Raw genomic sequence first — 17,735 nt, forward strand, 5'->3', positions numbered from 1 at the left:
TATATAAAGTATCATCTGGTCTTATTTGGAGCCACACCATTTATATTACCATTGACTAACACGGTACAACCAGAGAACTGAACTGGTATATAAATATGCCTCTCGGAACCCTCACATGTTGGTTCTGAAAATCCTTCTAACAGGGTCTGACAATGGGGTTGTCAAAGGTTCCGGTGCCTTCCAAAGCTAGTGGTTATCGGACTCTGAAGAGTTATATGGAGCAGCCCCAGATTAACACCAGTAGGTCCCCACATACGTCCAGTCCCATGAGCACACTCTTACATCTCATTAGGGCTCAAGCCAGATCCAAGCACCACTGTGAATTAACACCTTTCCCTTGAAAGAGACAAAGATGCCATGTGGGAAGTTCACAGGCAATTGCGGAAATGCATCTGTTTCTTTGGTGGCGCTGTCGGAGGAAACATTCATAAGGATGAGGCGTTCCAGCAAGCCTGTGGGAGTTCCATAGAAACAAAGTTGCATTTAACAAATGAATAGAAAGGAAATCAAACTAACATGCGTTGCACGCGTGTGTGGGACAGGATAAGCCATGGTGCCCCACACGCTTTGCATATTAAATAAACAGCTCCCCCTTCTTACCAAATGTTTCTCTGACTTGTAATTTACATTCTGGGAAACAGCCCCCTTTTAGCCAACATGACCACAGATACATGGCCCAAATAGAGAACATAAAAAAGAGAAAAGGGGATGGCTGGAAGAATTTGAATGAATAACCACTGGCATTGCTCTGGGCAACACGCCAGACCATCGATGTTCTGTCTGTTGTACCAATATGTACCGGAAAATACCATTAGCAAACCAGGCTTGGTCCCACCCCAAAGGGGCAGAATAACCCAAACTTGTAGGTCGAATCCCTTCCAGCCATCACATATTTGTTTTGCTCCAATCAGAGTGCAGACATGCCTATACCACACAAGTGCCACCCATGACCCTGAGAATGACCCAGTGGGTGGGAGGGTTAGCAACAAAATACAAAAACCAGCTTGTTCAATCAGATGTTATTGGGAGTTCCAGTAGGGACTGGAGGAAACGTTTTGGTTGAGGGTGAAGAGACAGAGGAGTACTGAAAGAGAATATTCTGAAGGAGGTTGACGAGCGAGAACAAAGAATCATTTGGAGGAGGAAGAGCTATTACCATCAGTGGGAACATTATTTGGCGGAAGATAAGGGGGGGTGTTATCCCCAGAGCCTGATGGAAGCCAATAGGCAGTCGTTTGTAGACAAGCACCCACTAGCAATAAGAGAGGGAGAAGAGCTAGGGGAGGAGACTGGGCAGGAGTCTGAGACAGACTTCCAAGAAACCATAGAGGCTGAGCTCCAGTGATGGGGAGAAGAGCTGGCCCTGGAGAGAAGTCGGAAGAAAGCCCTTATGAAAAGAGCACTCTGGCATCTAGCTAAGCGTTCGAAGATGGATGCTGGTGGGAGGTAGTTATATTGACGAAAGAGTGTTGTCATCTGGAGAGAAGATAGTAAGGAAGCTGGAAGAAGAATTGTTAACACGTAGAGAGAAAGTTGGTGAGGAAATGGGAAGGATAGATTTATCTGAAGGGCAAGAGTAGAGACTTTTGGAAAAAGAGGGAAACATTACCATCTGGGGAAGGTGATGGAGAAAAACTAGGGGGGCAGACAGAATGAAAGATAGGAGGAGGTGGGAGATGAGAGATGAGCATACCCCCTTACTAGACAGAGAAACCAGGGGGTTTCCGGCAAACCAGGCCCTACCAGAGCAGATCAGAGGTGGGAGGAGGAAGGAGGAAGTGCTATTCAACAAAGGAGCGGGGAAGTTATGGTAGGGTCAGAGGAGCCCAAAAGCCCTAGTTCAGTAATATGGTAATCTGATAGTCATACCCCCAAGCCAGATGCCCGACTCCCGGGGGAGCTGGCCCCTGAGGTGGAAGGTGTAGTCAATCTGCTACTGCCTGTTGAAACCCAGAGACAATTGCCAAAATGCAACTGGGGGGCCTCGGAAGAATCCCCACCTTGGGGCACCCAGGACCAGGTTCGGGAGCCGAGCCAAAACCTGCAACCAGATGACAAATAGGCTCATTATGAGATTCCCGGTATTCCGCTGGTAATTCCGGTGGGATACTGGCAAACTACTGCACTATCTCTACCACCCGATATCCCAGTATTACCAGGACATTACGGGCAGTGGAGACGCCAGTAACTCCCCATTCCATGGAGTCCCATAGGACCTTTGGTACCAGTTCTGGTGATTCAGGCATTTATCTCCCAGCAGGGGCCGAATCTACTGGCAGGTCAGGCCTGCTGGCAGATCAAAGCCCCTACCGGCAGACTTGGAGTTGGCCGCTCAAGAAAGGTGCAGGTACACATTGTTACTGGCACTTTATTTCTGGACCGGCCAACTCATAATGAGGGCCAAAATGCAAGGTTACTCACACAAACTCCAAGCCACGGCCGGGAGGTCTGTCCAACATTGTAAGACTTTGTTTCAATTGGTTCCAATTCCATCTTTACGTTCTCTCAAACTCCCTCTAATTAAAGAATCGTGAGAACTGTAAACCCCATATACTAATACTAGTATTAGTCCCTTTGTGCCTCCCACTCCGCCATTTTATTAAGCTATCAAGCTAGCAACATCTTTGCATAGTTTGCTTCGCAGCGCGACTGCCACAGATTCCTTGCATCTGAAAAAAAAATGTGGCATTAAAAAGGTACACAGTTAGGATGCCATGCCGAGTCCAGAGGATGGCGTCACTTCCTAGGACAGGCGCACATGGGAATGAGTGCAACTTAATTATTCCTGTACCTCTTAGAGTCAAGGGGAATGAACCCTTGAATGACGATAGTCTTCTGGACGGAGAGTCCTCCGGGAATAGGGGCGTGGTATGGAACAGTCTGCAAGAGAACAAGAGGTGTAGAGTCAGGCCCGGGATTGTAGGGCGTGCAGCAATGTGGTTGAAGCAGCATGCAGCCACTGGCTCAGCTCAGCATGCTTATGGGGAAGGTGGGCTACAGGGCCACATGCACAGCTTGGGTAACCTTCCAAAAGGAACACAGAGAAAGTGGAGACAGCATTAGACAGATGGACATACACACGCATTTGCCTGAATCCTTAATGGCACATTGAGGCCTAGTTCAAGTCTGCTGCCTGCCCCACCCCACCCCACTTCCAATGATCTGAAAAGAAACAGGCTCGCCGAAGCAACCAGAAAGCCATGATTGTGAGGCCCTTGCTTGCCAGCTTTGACACGAGTCCTCAATTGTCCAATGCCATGCAAGAGTAGGTCCTCCAGTGTCAGATGTACCTGTGCACTCTGGTATTTGTAGTCCTGAATGTTAAACGGGAAAACCAAAACTGCAAGCCACAGAATAACACCAGGTCTGGATAACTGCACATGCTTAACATGGGGACCCTTGCAAGCGCTGGTTTGGAAAAGCTAGACATAGAAGAAGGATAAAGCATCTAACAATACGCGCGGCTGACCGTTTACCACTGCACTTTACCATGTTCAACCCCAGCAGGAGCATTCCAATACACCCGTCCTAGCATCACACCAAATGGCCCTTGGAAGTTGGGAGGGATGTGTCCCTTCCCTAAGCAAACGGAGGAATGGTGGTGACCTAGTTGGGAATGGAGCCTGCTGCTAGAACGCTCATATGTTATGTTATTAGAGTTTATATAGCGCACTTTCACCCAGAGGTATCCTGGCGCTGGGAACACACGTAGCTAAACACTGTAGTTTAGAAAAGAAGAGTTTTTTCAGGGATCTCCTGAAATGTAGATGATTTGAAATAGTTCTACGTGCAAGCGGCAGGTCATTCCACAAATGAGCCGCCGTCACAGAGAAAGCCTGCCCTCCCCTCCCACCTGTGGGAGAATATACTTACTAGACGATTTCCAGACCCGGAATCAGGCTTGTTCCATCCACCCTAGAAAAGAAAAAACACAACGGTAACATGAAACAGCAATTCCACCCCGCCTCTTCAATACCAGCCTAACCTAGGATATGCTTCCAAACCCAGACTGCAATCCTCAGTACCCACCTACAGAGCCACACAACACCACAGCCTTGCATACCTGCCTGCATGCCACTGCGCCAACGTTTGAAGTTGCCAACTCACCGCCTGTGTGCGGGGGTGCTGTCACTTCCTGTCTTTGCAAAATGGCTTCGCAACTTCCTGTGCGTAGCAACTCCTTGCAATAACCGCGAAAGGTGCTCGGTCACTGCCTGCGTGGATCTATTCTCTCACTTGGTGAATTTGCTCTGGAGCTACTTGAAGCTGACCTGCCTGCATATAACTTCTCTTAGTGCCTGTGTGAAGCAGCGCTATTCAGAGGTGGGCTGGAAAGTGGAGCAAGTGGGGTGCGGGGGGTTGTCTTCAGGCTGGCGGAGTGGTTGGTCTTTGGGCCCGGGTTGTGATATGTAAAAAGGAAGACAAAAAAAGAAAACTGAACATTCTTCGGAATTTAGCCTGACTGGGAGGCCTTTCGACTTCTGTGAGGATGGGGTGAGGCTTTGATTTGAACAATATGTCTTAGTGCTCTCACAGATGAGCCTCCAGGGTGAGAGGGAGGAGAGACTGGGTGCGGCCGGTCATGGTCATAGCGCCCAAAGGCAATGTACGCATTTGAAGGACAAACACTGTGATCCTGGATGGTAATGTTGGCACCACAGTGGGACCTACACCAATGGTCTGTTACAATCCTTAGCAGTTTATCATAATTCTGTGTTGCTAAGGAAGTAAGTGTCCATAGAGAGACAAGAAACCATGCAGGTGGCAACAGTGCGCAGTGGTAGAACCTTTAACATGACATAAGTTAGTCCTCCGTTTCACCTTGTAAGAATGCTTCCCCTCTGTTGTGGTAATTTCTTGACCACTGGTGAGTTCATTATGAAAATATTCTAGTTTCACCCTGAATAGCCACAATGGATGTTAGTACAGGTAGTCACAGGTGGTCATAGTAGTGGTTGTTGTATTGTTTGTGGTGATGACGTTCGTTCGCGGCTCGCAAACAAGAGCAGAAAGATGCACATTCTTGTGAACACGAACAAAATATAATAGGTCTCCCTTACACCCGTTCCATCACCACTCCATGACGTGAAGTATACAGCTGACTTTCCAAGTAAGTGCAACTTGAGAGCACAATGAAAGTCAAGTCCCCTCGGTGTCTGTAGCTCTGTGGTGTTCAAATGCGTACCCCCGTGCCACAATGACCAGCAAGCTCACAATCACAGCTCTTTTGCCTGATTGACAGAGGCTGACTGTCAAACCAAGGCTGTCTACCGTCTTACATGGAATCCAAGGCAACAGAAGGTGGTGAGGAGCAAGAAATGGGACTGGTGTGAGGATATGATGCATCATTTATAACGCACCTGTACACAAGTGTTTCTAGGCACGATGGGTAACTGAAGAGGATGAGTTTCAAGGAATTGGTGACTGAGTAATATGAGCAAAGGGAGGAGTGCAGGGTCAGAGAAGGGGAGTTGTTAAATGGGTGATGAGTATTGTGGATGAAGTGCAGGGGAAAGACGCAGGCAGTCAGCGGGCAAAGAAAATAGGATGAATTAGAAAAAGGTACAAATCTGTCAAGGTAGCTCAGATTAACTGGATGTTGATGAGATCAGTGCCTAAACTGAATGTCACTGGATCTGCTTGTGGGCTGGCTTGACCCTTTTGTTTTTTCCGATGAAGTGAGGCATACCTTCTTTTTCGACATATGTTTCTATTAAGATGTCTCTTATAGTTTGTTAGCCTGCTTAATCATGTGACTTGGTGCTTTGAAAGCCAGAGTTTAGAACTGTCTGAAAGTCAAATGTATTGAACAATGTACCACTTTTAGCCTTTAAACAATAACTCCTAAAACAGTGTTTTGTAGGCTCTAAATCTGAGAGTGAAAAAGAGAAGAGGAGGTTGCCCCTCCTGTCTAAATTGTTAACTTTAGAACCAGGAAACCAGGGCTCAAACCCTGCCTTTCATACCTCACATATTATGTGATTCTGAGGGAATCACTTTGCCTCATAGTGCCTTCATTTCCTCATGATTATAGAATCTATAGGGTTACCCCCCAAAATAATAATAATATTGGCCATCTAATGAATGCGTACCAGTGGAGGGACAGGATGCCAGGTGCAGGTTTTGTGGTGCAGGGCGGCAGGATGATAAGTGAGGGTGTTGTGGAGGGGCAGAACGCCAGGGTGCTAGTTATTGGTTTTGGGCAGTGCAGAGGGGAGGCAGGAGGCCAGGTATGGATCTATTGACTTGCTGAGAGGTGTTTAGCTCTCAGAACAACACCAGAGCCCCTGGTGCGACTCTGGTACAGCACTACCAACGGATTCTCTAGCTGTCTCGCTGCCTTACATTGGTTAAAATGTAAAGATGCGATGGGATGGGAGGGGATGCAACACCGTGCACAAATTGCAACTTACCCATGTCACTAAATAATATTATACTGGTCAAATGTTGTACTAGGTTTAGTATGTGAGGGTGGTTTCCTGGGGCCTAGGTCACTAAGAAATCACTACCATAGCTGAAAGTTGTTTTGCATAAAAGGAATATGAAGTCAGTTTATTGGGAGGGGGACGATATGAAAATATATGGGTGCTGGAGAGATTGGTGTTGAGTTTACTTGCTCTAGGAGTTGGACTTTGGCGACTATATCAGAGGGCACAATATTACACTTGCCATCCAGGTCAAACGTTGCCAGTCCCCTGCTGGCTATGGAAGCCTGTGATTAGTAACTCTGACCGTCACGACCCTGTGCAACAGCTGATTGCTGCCTCTTGTGTTGATCAATGTGTGCTTGTTTGAATTCCTTAGCTCTTTAGTGTGGCATTAACCTGTCCCTGCTGTGTATGGTCACTCTGTCACTGCCTGCATGAGTCTGCTTGGTCACCATCTTTGTGTAGCTGTGTATACCTGTGTGGTACTCTTCTGTCACTGACTTCGTGTAGTTATTATTTTGCTGCTGTGTAGCTTACATGCAGCTCTCTCTATTCTGCCCAGACACGGGTGTATGGCTTCTCTGCTCCTGCCTATGTGTTACTGGTTATTACTGCCTATGTGTAGGTGTGCTCTCACTGTCTCTAGGCAGCTGCTACGCTACTAACTTTGTATGGCTCAGCCCAAGCATGCGTACTCTGCTCTGGCGGTGATGAGGGATGGGCAAAGCCCCTCCTCAAAGAGGCACGAGTATAACTGGTGCCTGGCCCATCCATATATGCTAAGGCCGGTCGTAGGGGCAACAGAAGGAGTCTTCGGCACTCACTCTTTTAGGATCGTAGCTGCCACGTCTGCAGCAGGGACAGGCATGCCACCATCAAGAGAATTGCGGGGGTGGAAGTCAAACTGTTTTAAGAGATACGTGAGGCTGTAAAGAAATGTGACGCGACAGAGATTATCGTTATATCCCTACCCTCTTACCCCAATACACATCATCAAGATGTAATAGAAGAACAGTGTGGGTAGTGGGCCTTTCGTTTGTGACGCCACTACCTATATAAACTAGGGGGGCTGCTCCATAATTTTTTCTAACAATCCTGAAGCATGAAAGAACGCTAAACCAAATAAGATCCGTCTGCCATAGTTGGCAGATGCCAGACTTCTCAAGAGACCAGAGAGAACAAGCGGTCCTAACCCTCCAGCCGGTTGGAGCTGGTAAAAGCACAGATGAACCGTACTCTAGCTACAACAGTTGACCGTCCCTCTTGTCCAGCATCTTCTCAAGTGGGCCGTCCTTGTTCCTGCTTGCCTGCAGCACCACTAAACATTCACTGAAGGACCAGAGCTGCGACTGGTAAATTGGCTTCCTACTAAACAAATGTGGCTTCTGGCATTAGCCTATCCAAGACACCTGACTAGGCAATTGAGCCCTATCACTAATAGTGGGTCCCACAGGACCACGAACATATCCTGCTCAACCAATCAGTTTATCTTCTGTCTCCTCAATGTATACTATGAGAGACTAGCCTCTGGTTGAGTAGATTTAGTTATGAAGATACTCCCAAGCTACTGAGTGCTGGTTTTGTTATCCAGGGTCTCAACGGAGGTAGGTGACCCTTGAGGTAGGGTCAAGATCTGAGAACCCTAAAAGACTCTACCTTATTAAAACCTGCGTAACTATAACTTCACACCAAATGCATATATACGCAAGAGATGAAGGTTCATTTTCAAAACGGCCTTCTGTGGCTCCGGCTTAAAGAAGGTCATATATGTGTTTGACCGTATCCTGCCCACCTCATTGTTATCCTAAGAGCTGTCCTTGGTCAGCCAGGCAAATCTGGCATGTACCCCTGTTGCCTAGCTGTGGGTCAGTCTCCATTCCCCTGAAAAAAGTGAAAGAATCCATTATAACATTATAACATTTGGCGTTTCTGCTTCTTACCTGTATGTGGCTGTTCTATTGGTGTGTGATTACCCTGGTATATAGCTGTCTTAATCAAGCCTATTTCTATCTTCATCAATACCCATGTGTAGCTGCTTTCTCTGAGTGCCTCTGTTTTGTTTGGCGAGACTCCTTTAATATCACAGACATTTTTTGGCTTTTATTGTTTACAGCCGGTCTAGTGGGCGACTCCTTATTATTCCTTTTATCTGCTACAGATCTCAAATCTGGAATTCCAAGACTATAGTTTCCTTGCAATGTCGCAATTCCTCAGAGTTCACAGTATAAAGCCTATGCCGTTAAGATTACATTGGACAAGGAAATAACTCTGTGACTCTGTGCCAATTTATTTTTGTTAATTTTGTTGTATTTTATTAAGTCAAGATTAAATCAAAACGCCCTGTATGATGACACGTGTTTCGGCTCAATAGAGCCTTTCTCACATCTGGGCTACTTGAGTGTACTCCAGAGATTCAAAATATATCCACTGATTGTGTTGATCTGGTTTTAATTATAATGGGCTCAATCCCATACTTCTTCCCTTATGACTTTGGCGTGTAGTAGTGTTTGGAATCTTTAATATCACTGGTTTCAGCTCAATCACACAATTCCAAGGCCTGCAATCTGCAGCTGTTTTGGTCTACAAATATCACTATCCCTAACCATTGGCAATGCTGGTTAGGAATGATGGGACTTGTAGTACAAAGCCAAAGATTGTAGGCTCCTGACAAAATCTGACATTGTTCCAGCATGCAAAACACAACCCAAGAAGACAAACCATTCAAAGCCCCTTCCATGAATTACACCAATAAAAAAATGCATACCAACTTCAGCGATCTCCTCGGGTGTTCCATCTTAGAATTTACCTCTAGTTCCTCAGCGGATTTATACCCCATATTGACTAAATAACCCCAGCCCCCAATCGACAGTGCCACAGATTAGCTGCTCACTCACACCACATCCCAGGGTTGGATACAGCACAAAAGGGGTTCTGCTGTTGGGAAATGGTGGACCTATCACATGGGGCATCTGCAATCAATCTACCCACAATCAATCTACTCAACCAATTACATGGGGCGTCTGCAATCAATCTACCCAATCAATCTACCCAACCAATCACATGGGGCGTCTGCAATCAATCTACCCAATCAATCTACCCAACCGATTACATGGGGCGTCTGCAACCAATCTACCCAATCAATCTACCCAACCGATTATATGGGGCGTCTGCAATCAATCTACCCAACCGATTACATGGGGCGTCTGCAATCAATCTACCCAATCAATCTACCCAACCAATCCCATGGGGCGTCTGCAATCAATCTACCCAATCAATCTACCCAACCAATCACATGGGGAGTCTGCAATCAATCTACCCAATCAATCTACCCAACCGATTACATGGGGCGTCTGCAATCAATCTACCCAATCAATCTACCCAACCAATTATATGGGGCGTCTGCAATCAATCTACCCAACTGATTACATGGGGCATCTGCAATCAATCTACTCAACCTATTACATGGGGGATCTGCAATCAATCTACCCAATCAATCTACCCAACCAATCACATGGGGCGTCTGCAATCAATCTACCCAATCAATCTACCCAACCGATTAAATGGGGCGTCTGCAATCAATCTACCCAATCAATCTACCCAACCGATTATATGGGGCGTCTGCAATCAATCTACCCAACCGATTACATGGGGTGTCTGCAGTCAATCTACTCAACCTATTACATGGGGGATCTGCAATCAATCTACCCAAATCAATCTACCCAGCCGATTACATGGGGCGTCTGCAGTCAATCTACTCAACCTATTACATGGGGCATCTGCAATCAATCTACCCAACCGATTACATGGGGTGTCTGCAATCAATCTACCTAACCGAATACATGGGGCGTCTGCAGTCAATCTACTCAACCTATTACATGGGGCATCTGCAATCAACCTACCCAATCAATTTACCCAACCGATTACATGGGGTGTCTGCAATCAATCTACCCAACCAATTACATGGGTGTCTGCAATCAATCTACCCAATCAATCTACCCAACCAATCACATGGGGCGTCGCAATCAATCTACCCAATCAATCTACCCAACTGATTACATGGGGCGTCTGCAATCAATCTACCCAATCAATCTACCCAACCGATTACATGGGGCGTCTGCAATCAATCTACCCAATCAATCTACCCAACCGATTACATGGGGCGTCTGCAATCAATCTACCCAATCAATCTACCCAACCGATTATATGGGGAGTCTGCAATCAATCTACCCAACCGATTACATGGGGCGTCTGCAATCAATCTACTCAACCTATTACATGGGGGATCTGCAATCAATCTACCCAAACAATCTACCCAACCAAACACATGGGGCGTCTGCAATCAATCTACCCAACCGATTACATGGGGCGTCTGCAATCAATCTACCCAACTGATTATATGGGGCGTCTGCAATCAATCTACCCAACCGATTGCATGGGGCGTCTGCAGTGAATCTACTCAACCTATTACATGGGGCATCTGCAATCAATCTACCCAATCAATTTACCCAACCGATTACATGGGGCGTCTGCAATCAATCTACCCAACCAATTACATGGGGTGTCTGCAATCAATCTACCCAATCAATCTACCCAACCAATCACATGGGGCGTCTGCAATCAATCTACCCAATCAATCTACCCAACTGATTACATGGGGCATCTGCAATCAATCTACCCAATCAATCTACCCAACCGATTACATGGGGCGTCTGCAATCAATCTACCCAATCAATCTACCCAACCAATCACATGGGGCCTCTGCAATCAATCTACCCAATCAATCTACCCAACCGATTACATGGGGTGTCTGCAATCAATCTACCCAATCAATCTACCCAACCGATTATATGGGGAGTCTGCAATCAATCTACCCAACCAATTACATGGGGCATCTGCAATCAATCTACTCAACCTATTACATGGGGGATCTGCAATCAATCTACCCAATCAATCTACCCAACCAATCACATGGGGCGTCTGCAATCAATCTACCCAACCGATTACATGGGGCGTCTGCAATCAATCTACCCAATCAATCTACCGAACCGATTATATGGGGCGTCTCCAATCAATCTACCCAACCGATTACATGGGGCGTCTGCAGTCAATCTGCTAAACCTATTACATGGGGGATCTGCAATCAATCTACCCAATCAATCTACCCAACCGATTACATTGGGCGTCTGCAGTCAATCTACTCAACCTATTACATTGGGCATCTGCAATCAATCTACCCAATCAATCTACCCAACCGATTATATGGGGTGTCTGCAATCAATCTACCCAACCGATTACATGGGGCGTCTGCAGTCAATCTGCTCAACCTATTACATGGGGCATCTGCAATCAATCTACCCAATCAATCTACCCAACCGATTACATGGGGGGTCTGCAGTCAATCTACTCAACCTATCACATGGGGCGCCTGCAATCAATCTACCCAACCGATTACATGGGGCTTCTGCAATCAATCTACCCAACCTATTACGTGGGGTGTCTGCAATCAATCTACCCCACCGATTACATGGGGTGTCTGCAGGCCATCTACCCCACCGATTACATGGGGTGCCTGCAGTCAATCTACCCACAATCAATCTACCCAACCGATTACGTGGGGTGTCTGCAATCAATCTACCCCACCGATTACATGGGGTGTCTGCAGGCCATCTACCCCACCGATTACATGGGGTGCCTGCAGTCAATCTACCCACAATCAATCTACCCAACCGATTACATGGGGTGTCTGCAATCAATCTACTCAACCTATTACATGGGGCGTCTGCAATCAATCTACCTAATCAATCTACCCAACCGATTACATGGGGAGTCTGCAATCAATCTACCCAATCAATCTACCCAACCAATTATATGGGGCGTCTGCAATCAATCTACCCAACCGATTACATGGGGCGTCTGCAGTCAATCTACTCAACCTATTACATGGGGCGTCTGCAATCAATCTACCCAACCGATTACATGGGGCGTCTGCAATCAATTTACCCAACCTATTACATGGGGCGTCTGCAATCAATCTACTCAACCTATTACATGGGGCGTCTGCAATCAATCTACCCAACTGATTACATGGGGCGTCTGCAGTCAATCTACTCAACCTATTACATGGGGCATCTGCAATCTATCTACCCAATCAATCTACCCAACCGATTACATGGGGGGTCTGCAGTCAATCTACTCAACCTATTACATGGGGCGTCTGCAATCAATCTACCCAACTGATTACATGGGGCTTCTGCAATCAATCTACCCAACCTATTACGTGGGGTGTCTGCAATCAATCTACCCCACCGATTACATGGGGTGTCTGCAGGCCATCTACCCCACCGATTACATGGGGTGCCTGCAGCCAATCTACCCACAATCAATCTACCCAACCGATTACATGGGGTGTCTGCAATCAATATACCCAACCGATTACATGGGGAGTCTGCAATCAATCTAACCAATCAATCTACCCAACCAATTATATGGGGCGTCTGCAATCAATCTACCCAACCGATTACATGGGGCGTCTGCAGTCAATCTACTCAACCTATTACATGGGGCGTCTGCAATCAATCTAGCCAACCGATTACATGGGGCGTCTGCAATCAATTTACCCAACCTATTACCTGGGGCATCTGCAATCAATCTACCCCACTGATTACATGGGGTGTCTGCAATCAATCTACCCAATCAATCTACCCAACCAATCACATGGGGCGTCTGCAATCAATCTACCCAATCAATCTACCCAACTGATTACATGGGGCGTCTGCAATCAATCTACCCAATCAATCTACCCAACCAATCACATGGGGCGCCTGCAATCAATCTACCCAATCAATCTACCCAACCGATTATATGGGGAGTCTGCAATCAATCTACCCAACCGATTACATGGGGCGTCTGCAATCAATCTACTCAACCTATTACATGGGGGAACTGCAATCAATCTACCCAATCAATCTACCCAACCAATCACATGGGGCGTCTGCAATCAATCTACCCAACCGATTACATGGGGCGTCTGCAATCAATCTACCCAATCAATCTACCCAACCGATTATATGGGGCGTCTGCAATCAATCTACCCAACCGATTACATGGGGCGTCTGCAGTCAATCTGCTCAACCTATTACATGGGGGATCTGTAATCAATCTACCCAATCAATCTACCCAACCGATTACATTGGGCGTCTGCAGTCAATCTACTCAACCTATTACATGGGGCATCTGCAATCAATCTACCCAATCAATCTACCCAACCAATTATATGGGGCGTCTGCAATCAATCTACCCAACCGATTACATGGGGCGTCTGCAGTCAATCTACTCAACCTATTACATGGGGCGTCTGCAATCAATCTACCCAACCGATTACATGGGGCGTCTGCAATCAATTTGCCCAACCTATTACATGGGCGTCTGCAATCAATCTACTCAACCTATTACATGGGGCGTCTGCAATCAATCTACCCAATCAATCTACCCAACCGATTACATGGGGCGTCTGCAGTCAATCTACTCAACCTATTACATGGGGCATCTGGAATCAATCTACCCAATCAATCTACCCAACCGATTACATGGGGCATCTGCAATCAATCTACCCAACCAATCACATGGGGCGTCTGCAATCAATCTACCCAATCAATCTACCCAACCGATTATATGGGGAGTCTGCAATCAATCTACCCAACCGATTACATGGGGCGTCTGCAATCAATCTACTCAACCTATTACATGGGGGAACTGCAATCAATCTACCCAATCAATCTACCCAACCAATCACATGGGGCGTCTGCAATCAATCTACCCAACCTATTACATGGGGCGTCTGCAATCAATCTAGCCAACCGATTACATGGGGCGTCTGCAATCAATTTACCCAACCTATTACATGGGGCGTCTGCAATCAATCTACCCCACTGATTACATGGGGTGTCTGCAGTTCATTTACCCCACCGATTACATGGGGTGCCTGCAGTCAATCTACCCACAATCAATCTACCCAACCAATTACATGGGGCGTCTGCAGTCAATCTACTCAACCTATTACATGGGGCATCTGCAATCAATCTACCCAATAAATCTACTCAACCCATTACATGGGGCGTCTACATTCAATCTACTCCACCTATTACAAGGGGCGTCTTTAATCAATCCACCCAACCGATTACATAGGGCGTCTGCAATCAATCTACCCAACCTATTACATGGGCCGTCTGCAATCAATCTACCCAACCGATTACATGGGCCGTCTGCAATCAATCTACCCAACCGATTACATGGGGCATCTGCAGTCCATCTACCCCACCGATTACATGGGGCATCTGCAGTCCATCTACCCCACCGATCACATGGGGTGTCTGCAGTCAATCTACCCACAATCATCTACCCAACCAATTACATGGGGCACCTGCAATCAATCTACCCAATCAATCTACCCAACCAATTACATGGGGCGTCTGCAGTCAATCTGCCCAATCAATCTACCCAAACGATTACATGGGCGGTCTGCAATCAATCTACCCAATCAATTTACCCAACCGATCACATGGGGCGTCTGCAGTCAATCTACCCACAATCATCTACCCAACCAATTACATGGGGCACCTGCAATCTACCCAATCAATCTACCCAACCAATTACATGGGGCGTCTGCAGTCCATCTGCCCAATCAATCTACCCAAACGATTACATGGGCGTCTGCAATCAATCTACCCAATCAATCTACCCAACCGATTAAATGGGGCGTCTGCAGTCAATCTACTCAACTTATTACATGGGGCATCTGCAGTCCATCTACCCCACCGATTAAATGGGGTGCCTGCAGTCAATTTACCCCTCCAATTACAGGGGGTGCCTGCAGTCTATCTAGTCCTACTATTACATGGGCCATCATCAGTCAATCTACCACACTCTGTGTCATGTCCTCAGAGTTTATGCAATCCCATTGTCATAGTCCAAGTAACCCACTCACATTTCACTCAGCCTACCCCATGTTGATGGTGTGTCAAGGAGTAGGCCAGCCAGTTTAGTTTATCATAACGGTAAATTCATTTTCAGCTCCGATTCTGCTCCACCCCATGCACGCTGCCCTTCTCCTGATCCGCCACGTTGCAGCCTCTGGCCGGTCTCCTACTGCGATAGATGCTCTACTGACCAGTTCTCTTTAAGGGTAAGGTTCCTGGTTCAGGGAAGGGGCAGGAACAATAGACAACTCAGCCAACCACGGTCACTGAGCCACAGCACACAATGGGCAGGCTGCACAATGTCACAGCGGTGTGTGTTTATTCATGGATGACATCAGGGGAATGTGGCTGTGCTCATAGGAGGGCAGTCATAGGGTGATGGTCATGCTGGGTGCATGGAGGAGCTTTCCTGTACAGTGCTCCTTTACTCTCCTCCTAGGTGGGTGCTCTGCACATCCTTTCCATGCAAACCTACGGGGGTGTTCTATTGCTCCCTCCACACGGGATAAGGGACAGGGGGGCTGATCCATCTGTCTGCAGGGACGCTGATTGTATTCATTTTTCAGGCACCCAATGGGAACAGGCTGGCTTCTGGCCGCCCTGAGGAAAGAGGATGGAGGAGGAAGACTGAGCGTTCACCGCCCTTGGTCATTCATATCCGGAAGTGCATGGGAGGGGACCATGGAAACGTGCACTCAATTACATTCAACAGTGACTGGGAGAAGTGCACACGAGTGAGTGCAGGAAGGCATGTCATGGCATAAGTGCAGGTAATGGACGAGAACCTGGACCCTGGATGCCATGAGGAAGTGAATTGGGAAGAGATGCTGGCTGGGTGGGTGGGGACCACCCATTGGTCGACTGATGTCTCACAGGTGGGGGAGCCACAGTTCAAGGGATAGACACAGCGCCAGCAAGTGGATGGCCAAACGCCCATAGCCAAGCAGGATGGACAGGGAATCGCCCTCGACCAAGAGCTGACCATGCAGTTGCAGGTGAACAGTCTGGTCTCGTGTACACCGTATCATATGAACTATTGGCACAGCTTCAGACCTTCCTGAAAACTTCCAACTGTGCCTTGATGGCATGCGCCACTATAGGATACCCGCTGGATTATTGTGCCAGTCTTCTATTAGGGATTGCCAAAGGGGAACGCTTCCCGCTACAGGTCATCCAGAACAATGCTGTACACATTGTGGAAGGATTTCTTAGAACATATCATGTATCCTCTGCTAGAAGAGCTTTGCATTGGTTACCAGTGAGCGGCTGGATATAGTTTCCTATGCATTGTATAACCCATTGTTACCTCTTTGGTCAAGGACCGGAGAACCTAGACAAATGTATCTCATGGCTGCCTGCCCGCAGAACACTGCTCTCAAACAACATATCTCTCCTGGTTGTTCCACCGACTAATCTTGTGTGGCAGAGGGATCTTTCCCTCATGCAGCTCCTAAATTGTGGAATACACTCCCACCGGATCTGCACGCATGTACATCGCTCACCAGTTTCAAACGTGGATTGAAAACTATCGTGTTCTGCTCATTCGTTTTTTGCGCTGTGATCTTGTTCTTTGTATTCGTTTTGTTATTTGATGTTCGTCTTGTTAAGCGCCCCCATGCCTCTGTGCGTTTGTATTGAGCTATTCAAATAAATAAATAAAGTCCAGCAGGCGATCGCTTGTAGAGGTCCCCCCAATGAGCAACAGTAATTGATAGAGCAGGGTAGGAGCACAACAAAGGCATGGAGTCCAGCGTCAAAGGGTTGTTTAAACAAACTGGCCTTAAATCATGTTCTGAACCTCAGATGGTTTTTGTAATGGGCATACGTAGAAGTGGGGTGCCATGTGAAATCTATTTACCAGACATTGATGGTCCCCAAAAACCCTGGTTTCATGCTTCCTGGATGATCACCACTAAGGGCAAAGTTTGAACTATTCAAAAATGGCAGACTTCAGCAAGCTACAACTGACAGACTGGTCCTCGGGCAATAGAATTACCATTACGTCAACAATGAATTTAAATTCCGTACCATGTCTTATACATGAATGCGTTTAATAAAAAATTCACTGTGACTCCTACAGTGCCTACTGGATCCCAGAACCCAGCTCTATCTCAAACACACTTGCGCATCATGGCATGGAAAGAAACCCTCTGTTTATTGGCTGCAGGCAGCATTATCCTACCAAGTACCAATCTACTGCAAAAAAACACGTTTGCTAAAAGCGACCGGAGCTTCGGAACAGCCTCCTAATTTGCTGATTTTCAGGAATGATCATGTGAAATTCAGGAGGGCACCACAAATTCTACTTTACAAAACCTTCTTATCTGACTGA

At 46.9% G+C, this 17,735-nt stretch overlaps 1 protein-coding gene across 1 annotated transcript in view; it reads right to left on the minus strand.

Moving 5' to 3' along the window:
- LOC138566650 (PE-PGRS family protein PE_PGRS45-like) overlaps nt 1–17,735 on the minus strand; it is a 162,042-nt gene that overhangs the window by 30,669 nt on the left and 113,638 nt on the right. The window contains exons 5-6 of the mRNA XM_069644201.1: nt 3,874–3,915; nt 2,792–2,880 (exon numbers count right to left, since the gene is read on the minus strand). Coding sequence (XP_069500302.1) covers nt 2,792–2,880; nt 3,874–3,915 — 131 coding nt within the window. The remainder of the gene's footprint in view (nt 1–2,791; nt 2,881–3,873; nt 3,916–17,735) is intronic.

The sequence above is a fragment of the Ambystoma mexicanum genome, chromosome 2p (assembly GCF_040938575.1).
Source record: "Ambystoma mexicanum isolate Mex_15411 chromosome 2p, UKY_AmexF1_1, whole genome shotgun sequence".
Taxonomy (NCBI): Eukaryota; Metazoa; Chordata; class Amphibia; order Caudata; family Ambystomatidae; genus Ambystoma; species Ambystoma mexicanum.